Source organism: Balearica regulorum, chromosome 1, assembly GCF_011004875.1.
Source record: "Balearica regulorum gibbericeps isolate bBalReg1 chromosome 1, bBalReg1.pri, whole genome shotgun sequence".
Taxonomy (NCBI): Eukaryota; Metazoa; Chordata; class Aves; order Gruiformes; family Gruidae; genus Balearica; species Balearica regulorum.
The window spans coordinates 161,794,558-161,812,588 of NC_046184.1; the positions used below are offsets into that span (position 1 = coordinate 161,794,558).

The following is an 18,031-nucleotide window of genomic DNA, read 5'->3' on the forward strand; positions in this document are numbered from 1 at the left end:
CACCTTTAGGGTTAATATAAGCATTAAATTATAAAAATTAGAAAATAATTTTGAGAAAGTCCTGAGAAAATGTCAAGTTGGATGAGTATGGAAATAGGAACTGAACGTGAACTGTTGCATGTCTGCTCACACCCATCGTAATAACTGGTTCTATTTTAGAAGAGAAGAAAAGCCTACTGGAAGAGGAAAAAAAGGAAGAACAGAATACATTTTATACAACTGTAGACAAATCTGGCCTCAGGAGTTGTTTTAATTCTCGTTTGTTCCATTCCCAAAATCATACCTCTGGTTTCATAATCCAGGTCACGCCTTAAGAGTATTTCCATTATATCTATCTTAGTGATAAATACATTTTATCAGAACTTCAAACGCTTAAAATCATTGAGGGAAGAGCTGTATTGTGTAATGTGATACTCTCTAACCCAATCGCCTCAATGAGTAATACTACATTGCACTTGCATAGGACCTTTCATCTGGAAATTGTAACGCTCTTTACAAACATTAATTAATTAAACTTCAAACACCTGGGTGAGATAGGGAAGTATCCATACAATCTTTGGAACCAAAGTTGGAAAGACTTGTTAAGTCAGGCCATCAAATAATACTACCATAAAATTATAATCCAGCGGTTTCCAAACTATTTCTTTTATTCCCTCTGTGCTGCTCCAGAGTCCCATAGGACATTTTCTCATTCCTTTTTCTTCATTAGTTTGAGAACCCAAGTTGTAACTCCTCCCGTCAGGTGCTAGCAGTTCCCGTTTTAGCGCTTTGGCTCAGGCAGCCACCCTGCTCCCCGGCAGAAGGGGAGGATGGGATGAATACTGCAATTGCTTCTTCTGTGACAGCAGATCCTGGCAGAAGCTCAGCTCAGGCTTGCTCCACTGGCCCCTCATTCCACATAGCTTCCGCACCACCACAACAGCTGCTTCCCCGTCCTGTCCTCACCTTAGAGGGTGAGGGCTTTTTACCTAAATCGCATCTGCAGTTCACCAAACCCAGCCAGGAGGAGCCTGGGGCAGTCAAGAGGCACCGCTCCCAAGACTTCTAGTGGGATCTCGTAAAATCCCCATCACCCACTCCTCCCCTTCCTCTCTGCTTCCTTCTTCTCCAGGTTGAGAAATACTTTTTAGAAACTGTTTTTTACTGAGGGGAAAACAGAAACATATAGAAATGGAGGCTCACCCAGGGACATAGTGGATCAGTAGCAAATTAAGTATATGCATCTGGCAAGAGCCTGATGCAGTTGTTTGCTCCATTTGCTATGCCATGGTCTCTCTGTAGGAAAGCCACAGAGTAGTCAAAACTTGCGCATTTTCCAATGACAAGGATGTTTCTCCACAGAGACTTTTCATATCAGTGCAACACTTCTTTGAAATGGAAACTCTTTATGCAAGCAGAACTTGATCTAGTAATTAAAAACTGTCATTCAAATAGGAAGTTTTTGATTAAGAGAATCATGGGAAGAGATTTGATTTATTTATGGGAAAACCTGTTGTGGTTGCATTCTGAAGTGACTAATATTCAGGGTAACAATACAATGTACTTCACAGCCAGTCTTGAGTTGCTTTTTTGGTCAATAGAAAATTACTTCCCATGTCTTTCCGGTAAGCCTCCCTTGTTCAGTTGTTCCTATTTTTCTGATGTTACGTTACGTTTACTGTGGTGGAATATCTGAGCCTCATAAATCAGGCACCGTGTTTCATGCACTGTAGACATCTAACCTCAGCAGGGCAATCAGTCTACCAAAAGTAGGTGTAAACATCTTGAAAGCAAAGGGGAAACTCTGGAGGGAGATCCAGACAGTTTGCATAGTGAAAGGGGAGTCACCTACAGCTAGACAGAAAATGCCATGCAGTAAACAAGGTCTGAGCACTTGTCTCTCTCTGGAGTTCTGGTATCTGACCCAGTATTGCACATTAGTATCCTTCATCCATCCAGCTGGAGATGAGGCAATGGTGTTAATAGACATCTAAATGAACATGCTAGTGATGGCAATGCTGCCTGCCCTTAGCTTGGGGATGACAGCATTCTTCCAGGAAGTGCAGAAATCTGTGTTCTACATTGTCCTCTGTCTGAGGAGGTCTGGATGCAATGCTCCCCATTCCCAGGAAGATGCCATACCCACCAGCACACACAGGGCGATCAGGTTAAGGCCTGTCTCCACCCTTCCTTTTGAAGCATGGTGCTGCCAGAAATGCAAGAGTCATGAAACTAGGGGGAGAATAAGCATGAGGGAGTCTGAATCTGCAGCTCAGTGAGAAGCAGCACTCTTGAAGGAGTGGGGGAGCCCCAGCTGCCCTACTGATACCTTCACAGGAGCTTTTGCTGCAGTGGCCCAACTTCAGCTGGAGGTGTGGCGAATGTAGGAAGGTAGTGGTGGTACACTTAAGTTACTGAGTTAAAGCCATAAATGCTGTCGTCTATTGGCTTGTGTTTTGGTGGCTTTTTGCCGCTTATTTAAATATCACTGCTGGAAAATCGATGTGTTTTACAGCAAACCTTAGACATTCCCTTTAGGGAGGGTTATGTAAGTCACAAGATACAGAAATGTGTAGTCCTAGTTGTAGAACAGTTCTTTGTGAAAATGGTGCGTTTTGCCATTAGTGTTGACTCTCTCATTTTGTAGGACTGTTTCTTTGGTGGAGAGCTACCTGCTGTCAGATACAAGCCCTCTAGTGCACAAAATGTCTAAGACAGGTCAGTTGACAAGACTATAGATTTTCCTGGAGTCTGGGATGGTAAAACATGAAAGTTTCTGAAAAGTAGAAGTAATCAGGGCTGCATTCAGAGCTGTTGTTCAGTCCTTCCAAATTCTAAAGTAGGAGAACTGCAAGGGTATAAAACAGGTATTTTTTTTTGTTCTGTAGCACAGTGCTAAAAGTGTTTTGGCCTTATTTTAGTCCAGTATCCCGAGTGTGGTGAAATATTATTGCATATTATACTTGTGCTATTGAGGTCTATTCTGTTAAAAGAATAGGGAGCTTACTGGATTATAGTAGCTTGAATCAAAGCCAAATTTTCGAAACGAGGAATCAGATCTCCAAAGCTACTTAAGCACCTAATTCTTCTTAGAAACCTTAAAGTACCTTGTGGATCTGAATCCAGTAATCCACAGTAAAGTTGCTACATTCATATTTGCGCACCTGTTGTCATTATTCAAATGAAATGATCACTAATAAACTCATTTTTTGACTAAGCCTCTGTCTTGAAAATAGGGACTAAGGAATATTGGAACTAAATTTATTGGGTTTTATTCAACCTAAGAAAAATCCCAACTCTGCTGTGGGACCAAAGTCTCTCAGGTAAAGAAATGCGAAGATAAGAATACAAAGGATAGTCACAGAAGGGGACCTGCATGGAGCAGAACAATGTCGTGGATGGTGATAGCTGAGATGCCTTACGGAGGGGAGGTAAAAGAATACTTGTCTCAGGATACCTGAATATCAGTATATACACAGCAAAAACATTGTTTCTGTACATGTGTTCTGTAAGGTGACTGGATGTCTGTGAGGTTGTCTGCATGTCTATATTTTCAGGATCCAAACAATCACATGTGAAAATTTAGGAGAGATCTCAACACTCTAAATATAAGGGCCAATGAAATATTTTAAGGAGACTCTCTGGAGTTTTTAAGCAGTTCCACCAGATGCTGGGGGTGTTTAATGTCAACCTACCTACTTGGCTCTTGGCTGTATTGGAGCCCATCTGGCCAGCTAATAGAGACCAAAGGGCCTGGGAACCCTTAGTTTTCTCCTTTCATTTGGTAATTCAAGACTTGCAGAGTTTCCAGAAGAGCTGAGCATTTAGCAAGTGATTTTTCAGAAATGATCTGTTTGGTTTTGAGTATGAACAAAAGCAATTTCCACTGTTCTCAGATCTTCTGACACTGGGTTGATGTTTAAGCAAACCACAAGGGAAAACCAGATCCTTCCATGTTCTTTCTTGGAATTTAATAATGGAGTTCAACAAATATCAACAGCGAACCCATTGTTTTCAAAGCTAAGTAGTTTACGCATCTTTACCATTAAGAGAAGATACTGATTTTTAGGGCAAGTTTTGCATTAAATACTGAGCTGTGTGCCACGGTCATGTATCAGAGGAAGTGTTGTCAGCTGAGATAAAGTGTCTACAACAGTTGTAAATACCACACCTGGCACAACTGTCTCTAAAATGAGTCAAAATCTCAATGTGCTTGACAAGATACTGGGATTTTTGATTCTCTTTGCCAATTTTAAGCCACACCTCTCCAAAGCACTGGCATCTTTGAGTTCTTAAATCTGCTCCCAATTTCAAGAGGGCTGCCCAACAAGATTCTTCTTTTGCCTAAGTAAAACAATTAATTACTGAGGCAGTACTTCAGCTGGGAGTATTCAAATGAAGAGCTGGATTTGAATTACTGCAGGAAGTGAAGCCAATGTTTGATGAATCTTGATCTCTCATTCTGTCAGGCACTTGTGTGTGAATGTGTTTCCATCAGCATAAGGACAGGACAGTCAGATCATGTTTCTTTAAAGACAATGGTATGGAATCCATACTAGAAATACTTAGGCATCTTAGAGAATGATTTTTTGCTCTCTCAGAAATATTATATTACTGTTTAAAAGCAAATTAGCACAGGACATGCTGGTGGTTGATGCTTTGAGCAGAGAGTTTCTGATAAGGTAAAACTGTGTGTGGCAGCTGAGCCACAAGTTTATTGTCATCAGAAACTGATAAAACCAAGAGACATACCCAGTCGTCTGCAACAATATTCCTTAACCTCTTGAAAAGTATAATATCCTTGTAGCTTATCTAACTTCCTAAGACCCTCAAAAGCCTTATTAAAGAGGGGGATTTCTTAAGCTGAAGTATATCTTCTATCACTTCAGGGCCACATTTGAGCCATTCTGCAATCCCATTGAGAAATGTGGCTTTACAGTGATGGAAACAGTCATTACTGATTGACCAAGGGAGAGTTTTGTCAGGGCGTACAGCTGTTGGTAAGAATTGGCATGAGGTCCCTTCATACTCTCTGAGGGAAAGGTTGAACTTGCACTGGTATATCAGATGTTTTGAGGTGAGGAAACTGAACAATGCAAGAAACATCTGCAGTGACTGGTTAACAGGCTTTCCCCCAACAAGATACAGAAGGAGTTAATGCTGAATAATTATCAGTAGAATAAGACTCATTACTACATACATAATTGATATTTTTTCCCACAACATTCCGGCCAGCTTACAGTGGCGTGCCATCAGACGGAGAAAAAGAAGATAGATTTTTAAGCCTCTGCAAGAAAAGCAAAGATAACTCTTATGTGGAACAATTTACCAGGCAGCGTTGCATGCTCAATTTTCCCTCAGTTATAGCTCAAAAATAATTGCAGTTTAAAGAAAACCACTGTTTCTGGTTACAGAACAAAATGTCTGAAGTTGCCTTTTTCGTGAAGCAGGGGAAGGTGGGCAGGGGGTACGTGTCAAATCCCAGTGACCAGTGGCAGATTTCGCATTGTTACAGCAAAGTTAAGCTCTGGAAAGTCTGAAAATAGTAATTCAGATTATAAGAAGGTAAACGCCCAAGAGTGCTCTGCTTTCTTTGCACACGTGGCATATGAAATGTATGTTATTTGACACCAAATTTGTCTGGAGTTCCTGGTAATTTGTATAGGAACCCTGAAGGAGCTTGGGGAATGCTTAGATTAAACCTGAAGACAAAAAAAACCCCAAAAACCCCCAAAACAAAAAACCAAAAACCAGCCAAACAAAGCTCCACCACCAAAAATTAAAAAAGAGGGAAAAATAAAAAGAAAAACCCCTTAAAAAGAAAACCCCAACCCCCAAACTTTAAAATGGTTCCTGAGTTATATTTGCAGTTACATTCTCAATGTTCTTCGATGTTCGCAAACCTGTTTAGATAGGTTGATATTTATAAGTGATTCTTCAGAGAAGTATGTACATGTTTCTGATCTGTTTTGACAAACCATGATGAGACGGAAGAGACAGAACATGCTTGCATCTGAACTTAATGCCAACTGGAGCACAGGCTGTTGACTCTTTCCCACAAAGCTATGTATTGTCTTGGGTAAATATATTTCTTATAATATGATGTAACCAGAAGCATCTCCTGAATATTTTCCTCTTCCCAGGACTTTATTGAAGATCATCTTGATGTATGCTCTCTGAGGAAAACATTGTTCAAAGTCGTACTCCTAGCGGAGTTTTGAACTTTAATAATAATTTTGTTGTTTGGTGATGTCTTCTCCAAGTCTAAATTAAATCAGATGTATCCCCTAGGAGATAATTTGCTTGAATTATTTTCCTTTTGAATAGGAAATAAAAACATTTATGATCAACTTTTAAATGTCCCATTTTCCCTCTGGCTTTATGGTGAAGATGAACGTGAATAGGAATACTAGTCATTCCTCAATAATAATTGAAATAAATTCCCATGCCCCCCTCCTCTGTTGCTGAACACTTCCAACCTTGGACTGTTTTTTTCTCAGAATGTTTTATAACTATTGTTCTCTTGGTTTGTCTGCTTTTGTTGCTGAAAGTTAGAAAATGCAGGATTTAGAACTTTCTTTTTTGTGTCTATGGATAGCCATAAGTACATGGTATTTGTTACAGCGTCTTCGAGGGTCTGTGTTCTTTCTCTTTCTGTGGTTAATGACACTTCTTTTACTTACATTAATCCACAAAGAAGATTTTAATTCACTTACAAAATGAATGTTTGCTTTTCCAAAGTCCTGTGCAACAGAACAATATAGATTAGTTGCAGGAATCATCAGATAGAAACAGTGCTGTCCTGCTTTTGCTGCCTAGGTCTCTGCTGGAATCTGGGGTATCTTGATGTAGTATCCTTGCCCTTCATTGTCTTGGTTCTCTCTTCTCTTTGTGAAATGGATCTCTGATTTCTTTTTCACCATTTTATGTTTTTCTTTTTGTCTTCCCCCCCTTTTTTTGTCATGGCTAATACAATAAACTATGAGGCTATGGAATGAAATACTGCAAAGTTTGGGATTTTGGCAGAGGGGAGGGGGAAGGGAGGGCTAGGCAGATTGGAGGTAGATACACTGGTAGTAGGATACAGATAAAGCAAAAATGGATAACTGTTTTGTAGTTGGCAAATTCTATACAAATTCAATTCAGCAACATTTTTGTGGCATAGGCAAATAGTCCTTCTGTGCTAGCTAGCGTTAATGTAACAACGCGTTTAAATGGCTAATACTCCATTTTCATGTTTGCCTTTGCAGGTCAGTCAAATTCAATTACTACTTTTCTGTTCCTCTGCCTCTTCCCTGCCGTGTTTTAAATCCCACTCTTTCTATGTTATTCTGTGCCTCCATGTCAGACAAAGTGCCATTTAAAACCATGTTGCCATCTACCCAACACAGTGCTTATCCCTCTGAAAAATTCACAACTGGGATGAGCAGTCACTGCGTACCCTAGGCTGTTGAACTAGGGTGAAACATTAGATGGAGTAGAATTAGATGCCATGAGAGGATTTTACTCAAGAACAACACAGCATTTGAGCCCTGTTTAAACATAAAATATCTGAATAGTGCTGCCTGAGTAAGGGTGGGTTGGATAGCTATAAGTAAAGAGCAGTTTCACCTTATGCAAGGAGGTCAGCAAATTCCATTGAATAAGAATTTTCTTGCGTGCTCTTTTGCGTGATCACCAGCAGCCAATTTGGTAAGTTTTGTTCTGTTGGAGTTACTCTTCCGCTTGAGAAAATCCTGTTGAAGTCATAAGGATCTGACTACAAAGGCGAGAACAATGCAGGCAAGGCAAAAGAGACTGCCAGTGCCAGACAGTGGAGGATCTGGCCCTGGTTTGTGTATGACTTCTTGGGTTTATATAGCTTTTTTGTATTTGTTTGTTTTTTCTCTGAGTTGTTGAAGTATTTCACAGGGGTTTAACTCCAGTAGAATGATTATGAGGCTTTATTTGGTGTATTTTACAAAAGGTCAGACCAAGGAGCTGAAAAGTTGAATGATTTCTCCAAAATCCCCCTCTCTCAGTATCTATGTTGAAGTCTATAATGAAAATCCCAATCTGATTCAGAGTCCCGTGCTCCTGCCTGCGTCTTCCATAATCGTGGTGCCGATCTGATTTCACCAGCTACAAGCTTCTCTGGCTTTTCTGTATCAAGTTCCACTGGTACAACTGCCTTGGAATGCATCTGGGTTCGATTTGGTCATATTGTGCAGTGATAAGTGTTGCATGCAAGTTGATCAGAAAATATGTGGCTGGTAAACACCAGATTCCACCTTTCCTGAATGATTAGCTGGCTTTTTGAAGTCCTAATGATTTTAATTTGGCTTGGAGTCAGTGAGTAAGAGTATGCAAAGCCTTAGCCAAAGTACCTATTTATTTATTTATTTATTTAAATTTTATCAGCACGTATTTCTCCAAAGAAGAGAACCTATCTCTTTGTCTAAGTGCTTTTTTATAAACGTATAAATATATAAATGTGTAACTACCAAGTAAATTAGCTTAAATTCTCTCCGTTGTCTCGGAGCTGACAGCAGTTAGTAGAAACGGTGTTTTTCCTTGGTGAATAGGTTTTATAGAGTATTCCTGACTTGTAGGAATGATGTTGTCTGTTCAGTTTCATTCTTTTTTTTTCATTTCAGATTTTTAAAGAAAAGTAACACAGCTTGTTTTCCCTATGTTTGTTCTGTCTATTTTCATAACACAAGTTTGTTTTTATTCCCCAAGAAAAGGATATGAATAGATGAATGATTTGTTTAAAATGTGAATGGAATTCTTCTAGACACACAAATCGCTCCCTCTATCTGTTCATCTTCTGGACTTGGCTGTTTAAAACTTGTCAAGGAAGAATAAATGTTTCCTTTTTCCCTCCCAGGTTCTCTGGAGGAGAAAGATTGTCCATGTTTGTGGCTGTTTCAGATATTTGTGAAATTAATGTTAAAATTCCAATACCACAGTAATACAAATTTTAAAAAACCCTCTACTTTTCTATTGTAGTTCTTTACTTGTGAGACACACATTTAATGAAGATGCTTTTTGTTTTCTTTCTTAAGGAGTGGATACATAATCTAGTGCTATGCTGAAAAAACCTACATTTATTCAAGGCACCAGAGATGTCCCGTGCTGTGGCACCCCAGTTTAATTATTACGTAGAACTGCATATGATAAAGCAATGTATTGCATTTTTAGGGAAGCTGTCCTTAACTGTGACATAGGCTGTAGTATATAATAGATGGTGATTAAAATTATATTCGTAATTAATCCTTAAATATTCAAATTAAATGGCATAGGACTAAGTATACTCAAAAATCAACATGTGCGCAAGTATACCTTTGCAGGTGAAATACTGCTTCTATTGTATATTAAATGACTATATGTTGTGCTATGCATATACTACTCCACCAGCACTTTCTTCAGCTATATACCAAACAGTACTGGAAATTGCTTGCAAAGGAAAATCATAGTACAAGCTGGCTGCTCTTAAGATACGAGCCTTTGAAAACGGCAAATGACTTCTTGTCGGTTTCTGTGCAGACAATTTATAAAATTAGAAATAATCATGCTGCTGTTGTTGGCTGAGTTATTTTCCATTCAAGTGCCGTGTACTTAGTTGAACCGGAAGCGAAGGAGTGGGCTCCTTTCCCCTGCTGTCAAACAAGTCGACAGCCGTGTGCAATTTTCACACCAGCACAGGCAAAGGGCTCGGCTCAGCTGTCCTGCCTCACTAGCGGGGGTCCAGGCTGCCTGGAGATCTGCCGAGCTCTTGGCCATCAGGGTGTTTTGCTTTAAGCAGTTGTACAGGCAAAGTGCACGGTTGAAAGTTTCCTCACAGGACTTTGAATTTGTCTCCAAGCTTATTGGAGTTTCAAACAGAAGTTTGCAAAGTATTTTTGTTATTTTGGAAGTTGTCCTCATAATACCTTTTATTCATGTCTTTCCTGAAATCAACAGCTCCAGTTTTTTAGATCTTTCTCTTTTTTTCTTTCTTACACAATTATGCTTGCACAATTATGGCTTGGGTTACGAGTCCTTGAAGTCCCTCTGTTGTGGCAATATCTTTTTCAATAGTATGCCATGTGTATTCAGTTTTTTTATTTATATTAGAACAAAAATATTTTCTGAATTACCTTTTCTCATATAAATTCTTTCTTTTTTTTTTTTTTTTAACATGGACTAAAGTACTAAACTTGTAGACTGATACCCAAATCTCTTTCTTGAGTCAATACCATTAATTTATAAGTCAGTGAATGCATTGCATTTGTCAATATTGACTTTTCCCTGCTATTGTGTTTCTCATTCTCTTAGGTTAGTTAGGTGTATCTGAATCTCCTCTGATCTAGACTTACCTGCACATTTTTGTGTCATTTGCAGGTTTGTCGCTTTTCTGGTAACTCCTTTCTCTGATGACTAACACATACGTAGCTACCACATATGCCAGAATGATGTGGTTCCCACCAGTTCCTACCTGTACAGCCTTCCACCAAGAAAAAGACACTGTTTATTTTTAATCTTGTTTTCTGTCCAGGTTCTTGAATAACTTTTGTCCCTTGTAGCACAGCTATTTAGTTACACCAGATACCTTTCTGGAAATCCATATTACTATTTCTCTTTTAGTTTTCTTCTGGTGCATTAAGAATTGTATCAGATTCATGAGGTACAATTTACTTTTGCTAAAACTGTGGAGAACAAATTCTACCTGTGATCTGTGTGTCTTCTACTTGTGTTTTAATGATTGTTTTAACTAAATTGCTGTCTTATCTCAAAATTTATATGCTAGTCTAAAAGTTCCCTGAATGAATCCCATATGACTTTTCAAAACATAAATGCAATATTTGCTACCGTGCAGTCCTTAAATAGAGTCACTAGTATGAGAGTATTTTCTTAGAAGTTCAACCAGCTTATTCTTAATTTTTTTCTGATATTTTTGACTGTTTGTATCCTCTGTGGCTTATGGACCTTATGCCTTTTTAATTTTTCTGTTGTTTTTTCCTTCTCCCTTCCTCTCTTTTGGGTGCCTATGTCCCTGGTGGCATCTTATCTTTTTTTATGTAGAAAGAATAGGTTCAGGGTAAGTATCTTTCTAATATGTAGTTGGCAAAAACTGATGCAAGAAATTGTTTATCTTTTCATCAACACCCTCATTTTCTTTAATTACATCTTCACCTCCTCTAATCCAAAAGACCTACTTATTCTCCCTTAACCGTCTTGGTGGTTATTGCGTGGTTTTTCACCCACAGCTGTTTACTTCAGAGCCCATTTTAGGCCTCTTTGTTTCTTTCTTACACAATGAATCTTATAATCTGCTTTGTTGGCTTCACAAACATTGTATTTCCATATTCTGCATAACTTTGCATTGGATTCCTATAGGTGGAATGGCTCTAGGGCACTCTAAAATTGTACAACAGGCCTATAAACTCAAAAAGCGCTATGCTAGTTTGAAGAGGACATATTTCATTTTCAGGATACAAAATTCATTTTAGCACTTAAGGTGCCTATATTCCCCCCTTGCATGTAGTTTCTAACATTGGTTTTTCAATCTCTCATGTTAATACGTTGTTTTCTGCTGATTTAACAGGTTTTAGATGCGGGAAGACTGAAAGAATATGGTGAACCTTACATTTTGCTGCAAGAACAAGACGGCTTGTTTTACAAAATGGTGCAACAAGTGGGCAAGACTGAAGCGGCTTCTCTGATTGAAACAGCAAAACGGGTAATTTTAGAAAAAGGGATAATTAAGTTTGTCTCTGCAGCTTGTTTATCCCAAGTTAGCATATTCAGTGTTATAGTAAGCCTTCCACTAAAGAATGTCAGCTTTGCTGATGGCAAAGCCATCATTTTCAGTGCTTTTTTTAGTGGGATATACACAGACTTCCAAATGATAAGTGTATTTATATACCCTGAGTTGAAAGACTGTTTGGATTTCTTGCATCCTTCTGTATGTACACACAACGGTAAGTGTAAATAATATATAACATACCTGTGCTGGGCATTGATCTTAGAAGAACTTGCTGTAAAAACGTGTTAGGGCTGCCGACTCCAGCATTTATCTGTAATTTCTATATTTTTTTAAGGGGCCCATCAAATTTTAGTTTGTGGTTCAGTACCTCTGCATTATATTATGCTCTCTGGGGGCGTGATCGCATTCTTATTTTTTCATTCTTAGCAGCTTTCTCTTACTTCGTTCTTGTACCATTACTCTGTTCTGCACATAGAATGAGCAGGGCGCAGTTAAGAAACAGCTGTTGAATGTTTTGTTGCCTCCTTGTTCCCTACAAGGCTTTGTGCCTGATTTACTGCTTACTATTCAAATCCTACTCTGAGTACAGAATTATTAATGTAATTGTGAGCATTCCTCTGGCAATCAAAGTTTTTAAGAAACATCAGTGGATTAATTTTCATAATACGCCTCTGAGGTGAGGCTATATCATCTCCACTTTTCAGATGGAAAGCTGAAGCAGAGATAAGAAGATAAAAAAAAAAATTACCTGTGATTGAGGAACTCATTTCGACTGGCTTTTGGCTTGATTTCTTTCTTCTTCATAATTTACCACACAGGATGTCCGGAGCAAGGTTTTATTTCTTCTAGTGACAATGAAGTTTCAGCACTGCTTCAGTTGAGACTGGGAGTGCTCAGTTTGGCAGCAGCTTGCTTCATAGTCACGTAACTTGACTTTCAGCATGCAAGGAAGGCACTGATAGAAGGCCTATAGTGACCTAAGAGAGCCTTTTCAAGTCAAGAGGCAAAGGTCTTATCTCTAGCCTCTATGCGTTCCTCTCCTCTGGTTGCTGGATGTGTGGAGCAGAGCTAGGGGAACATAAACTCTAAACTGTTTCCTGAGGAAACAGGAGACCAATAGATGGGAAGCGACACATAAAGACAGAAAACAAAATGGCAGGTGCCTGGCTGTTTCCTAGTTAAATAGAGGCATTTCCAGCAAGTTGGAAAAAAAGAAAAATTATGCTGTCATGAAGACTGCATGCTCGTGTCTGGAGGCTTTTACTGAACTTTTTGAAGATTAGGGAAGAGATTTCTATGTCTGTTCATATTGTTAGAATTATTTTCCTTTTAGAGCTGCTGAAACTTTTTTTTTTAAGAGTTTTTCAAGTGAACCTTTGCAGCTAAGAGCGTACACTATAAATCCATACATGGCACTAATTGCAGAACTGAGGAAACAGCTTTGTCCTTAACTAGACTATGTAATGAGTCCTGCTGTCCTTCTCCACTGCTGCAATGTAGCTGCTTATATTTTATTACTAGAAAGGAATGGGTTAGCCATGTTTTTTATGGTATGTATATGACAATCTAGAGGTTATAGAAATGATTTTTAAAAGGATAGCTTCCAATTGATATAACCAGCATTTGTCTGAAAAGTGAAGGTCAACTTCCTAAGGCTTGATCCATGGAATGGCAAGAGATGAGGCTGTCCAGCTGTCGTCTGTAGAGATTTAGCCATGTCATCCTGTTAGCCATCTCTCCTTCCTTCCCTGCAGCCCTCCCTAGTTGCACAATTGCATTCAAAGATAATTCAAAATATATAAAAATAATTGCCTGATGTTACTCGCCCATATAGTCATCTGCAGTTACCACATCAATGTTATGTGATTTTGTACAGGAAGGGAAGAGATCCAGGAACCAGTCTCTGCTGAAATGTGGTTTGATGAAAAAGTTTGCTAACTCCCAGGCTAGAAGGCAGATACAAGCTTTAGCATCTGCCAAGAATGCAAAGCATGGTGCTTATCCACACTCAGCCCAAAAATATGGGAATCGAGAGACTATATCTCCAGTCAGCAGCTACCCAGAAGCACAGTTACAGTTCTGTTTGAAGGACTTGGACATTAATCCAAGGTTTTTGTTATTGCTGTCCCTTGTGCTTCATGCATACTTTCAGAGAAGTTGCTTAGTCAGAAGAGCTGATTCCAATGGCTTTTCTTTTTACACTCATAAGCCTGTTACATGTATTGCTCATACATTCCTACTGTGGTTACTAAGATCTGTTTTTATGAAGAACAGCTTTTTTTCTGTTGTTGAAAAACAGCATGCTGCATATAAAAAGAAATGGTAATATAACATGTATACATACTTTTCAAAAGGCGTTACAGTGGGTTGCTAAGTAAAATGGTTTGGAATGTGGCCATGCTTTGGCAATGATTATTTGATTTATTGCATTTTGGACCTGAATCTTGTGCAGAACAAGCTTGTACCAAGAGCTTCTTTCAGTAAGGTGAGACTTTAAATGCATTTTCTGGAACAGTGTGGATTGTGCATATATCCTTTAAGGGCAAGTGAAGAGGGACTGCACACCTTAAATATGAAGACTAACTTGGACATCTTTGAAGAAACCTAATTTTCAAAAAAATCTCATGGGCATGTTAGCTAAGCATTGCAAGATCAAGCTGTCGCTGGAACCTTAGCTCAGGCTTGCAAACTGATCCAACGTTGCTATTTGTATGTCTCTCTTGGTCACTCAGTATCCCCATTTTTCATGCGAACGTCAAAGAAAACAACGCAGGCACAGCTCAAACTGGAGACGGCTGAGTGTGTGTTAACTAGCCTGTGAGTCTGACTGCAAAAGAGTTTTGTTTGACATTGTGAGAGCATGTTTTTATCTTTGTTCAGTTTACAAGAGGCTATTAGCAGAAAATCCTATGGGAAAGGGAGAAATAGTCATCAAACAGTTAAAAAGGAAAAAAAAGTGCTGTTATTCAGATAGACAAAAGTTGGTGCGTTCTCCGTGCTCTTGGCAGCATTGAGAGAGGCTTTGCCGCAAGCTTTGGTGGCATCAGGATAGGGCTGGTTTTCCGTCAATCGGTTTTTGACTACTTTAAGGGAAAAATAAGGGTTATTTTATTTTAAAGCTATGACAGATGTGTAAATATTAAAATACTGGGTGTTATCTCACCTCAGTGATGACTTTTAAAAAGGTTGCAGCTCTGTTGGCAGTGGAAGAAACTTGTCTAAAGACTGGGGCATTTAATATCTTGAGGGATTGGGCTCAGGGGAAGAATTGCAATGAGACAGTTGAAAAGCAGCTGCCATTCCATTATGTGTCTAGTAATGTGCCAAGGTTTTCTATTAACTTTCCATTAAAAAAAAAAAATTAACATTCAAAAGCCGCATTAAAAGTATGCCAAAGTTTTATGTTTTAAACCCGGAACGGGATGGGAATACACAACTGGGGCTGCTGTCTCCGCAGCGTGTGTGCAGTCAGGCGCCTGATTAGCTTTCCTCTGTTACATCCCATCGTGGCTGGTTACTGAGGAATGCCTCTTACCAGGGCTTCCAGTTCTTTTGTTGATTCAAATCAGACCTTAATATTCTTTGAAACTTGTAAAGATGCATATAACCTGCGTTAGCGTGCATGCACAAAAGGTGACAGTGGTACTTACAGGAATGTTTTTATAGAATGACTATTTCTTTGTTATCCTGCGTGTCTTATACATGTATTTATATATATGAAAAGGACATTATTATCAAACAAACTGCGCTTTGTTGACAACACTCTTAAATATAAATTGGAGAAACGTTTCCTAAGCCGTAGTCAAAGCAGTCTGACTATGAGACCTAACTCGTGACACGTGTCAGCCTCAGAAAGATAGTGTATTTTCTGTTTTTAAAGACTCAAACAAAACTTTTCACATTTTTCTTTGAAAAAATTGCATTTGAAGTCCTTTTTCACCCAAACACATTTTTAGATAAGAGCACACAAGTCTTGACATTATTTCATTTTGTTATGCGCATCTGTCAAGGAACAGAGATATGATACAGCTACTAAAAACTGATGATTGTGGAACAGTGAAACTTGACAGCATTTCATTTCCTTTATGTTCTGATTATACATTTATCAGGAAACCTGTATCTCTTCTAGTTGAGCTAGAAATTGGTAGAATTCAGGAACTCAAAGGCTTGGCAAAGAACTGTCCTATTATTTGGTATCATCTTACATTTTAGAGAAGTTGCTTGGTTGAGTCATTGTTAAAGCTTTTGCTTCTTCTTCCATTATTGTGGTTCACTATCCAGAGATCACATTTCTATAGGCCCTATAACTGCTCTGCAGCACAAATTAAACGCTGGGATATTTCATACATATACCTCGAAGTTTCAATGGTTGTCAATCATAGTTTGTAAAATATAGGGATTACAACCTGATATTAACATCCAAATCCATTGTGCTCATTTTATGTGTGAAAATGAGAAACCCTTGTGCAGACGCAAGATTTCACAGCGTCTTTGTCATCCTGTTTTTAATTTATCTCCATGTTTTGAGCTAGTAAAATGATTTTACTTATCAGTTTAATGTAAAGTGATAAAACATATCTATTTATCTGAATTACCTGAATTTGAGTGGATCTACAGGTTGTGTGGGATTTTTCTCACGCTTTGTTGTACTGTAAGATCATATAGTAATTTTACTAATTTTTCAGTAACACACAGTTACTGAATGCCACTAACCTGAAGTTCCTGTTGGAATTCCTTGAGGTCGTGTATTTATCTCTACTGTATTTATCTCCAGAAGTTTTATTTGAAACTAAAAGGTATTTGATGCATAATTACTCACAGAATCTGCTATTTTTCCTAGGTGTTCTTCAGTAAAAATTACCCAGAAGTTGTTCAGAATGGTCAACTTGCCACAGACTCCTCCTTGGATCCTTCCTCAGGATTATGCGTAACCGAAACTGCACTGTGATTCCTAATAACCTTAACTGTTTTCCATAGAATGTAAACCTGAGATCATCTAAACTCAGTGACAATGTTTGCAAGTGTCAACAGGAGAGGAAAGGGAGGGGGCGATTCTTTGCACTGGACATCCTTCCTATTTAATATTGAGAAGAAAATTTTTACTGTCCCTCTTTCTTTAATTTCAGTGCAATATCTTTTCCTTTCCAACTAATTATGTTTGTATTGCTAAGGAAATTAGGCAGACTATGTTTTTATTTGAAAGTTATGTGGTAGAGATCTCTTTTATTTAAACAGGTGCAGGACACCTAACAGGTCTAGGGTGCATATTTGGAGCTTATTAAAAAAATTGGAATGTGTCCTTTTTCTCTTTTGGAGATATTTTGAGAGCAAGCAAAACCAAAATTTTTTCAGTGTCACTTAAGCATGACAGCTATGTCTAAACAGCAAATTTGGTAGGGTACAACTTTGTTGTCTAATGCAGCTGTCTTCCTGCCTCTCATAAGTCGCTATGCAGGTTGGTAGAAAAAAGACTTGAACAAGCCAAAAATACTTTTTTCTTTTTGATAGCAAAAAGTACTATATACTTATTTTTTGATAAATAATTCAAATAATGCTGTTCAAGATGAATGTAAATATTAGTTTTATTTTGCTAAAATCCAAATGCTGAAAAAGTCAATCTCAATCTTCTATACTTTAGAAGAGAATTACCACATTTGCACTGAAGAAATATTTAAATAATTTAACATACATTCCTCTTTTTATCCAGGTTATCAAAGAAAAAAAGGTATTAAAATAACTTGAGGAAACGTTTGAATGACATGTCATTATACCTAAATACCATGTAGTACAAAGTTATCTTCAAGACAACACATTGAAATGTATACTTTATTTGCATTTATTGTGCCTTAATATTTGTGCCTTCAAGCCAAAACTGTAACTGCAGGGTACACAACAAATTCATTAAATATATGTTAAAAATATGTAACCTTAGTGTATTTAAAGTTTTTGCATCAGGGGTTCTGTTGAACTCGAGCTGTTTGAAGTTACCATCCTACCAGAACAGGTAGAAAAGTACAACCTGTAGTTTTGAATGGCTGTTGCTGCTAGTGAGAGGAATGCAGTGAGAGAGAGTGAGGGAGGTTTGGTATTCATAAGTTATGTCCTAATTCAGCAAAGCACTTTAACACAAAGGCACTATTCCCATGTTTAAAAAAAAAATCAAGCAAGTGCTGTGCTGCTTCAGATTTTTTTCATGTTTAGTGAGATACCAACTCTTTGAGGTCCAGTAGAAAAGAAATCTATTCATCTTACTGTTTAAAGGGCACAGAAGAGACTAAAAGGCAACGGATCTCTTCAGGACATGGAAAATACTGTGCTGCT

The 18,031-nt window shown here is 38.3% G+C and overlaps 1 protein-coding gene across 1 annotated transcript in view; it reads left to right on the forward strand.

Annotated features, from left to right (window-relative positions):
* The window catches only part of ABCC4 (ATP binding cassette subfamily C member 4 (PEL blood group)), a 153,985-nt gene extending 136,349 nt beyond the window's left edge, over positions 1 to 17,636 (forward strand). The window contains 2 exon segments of the mRNA XM_075741447.1: positions 11,549 to 11,683; positions 16,551 to 17,636. Coding sequence (XP_075597562.1) covers positions 11,549 to 11,683; positions 16,551 to 16,658 — 243 coding nt within the window. The 3' untranslated portion in view covers positions 16,659 to 17,636.
* The last annotated feature ends 395 nt before the right edge of the window (positions 17,637 to 18,031 follow it).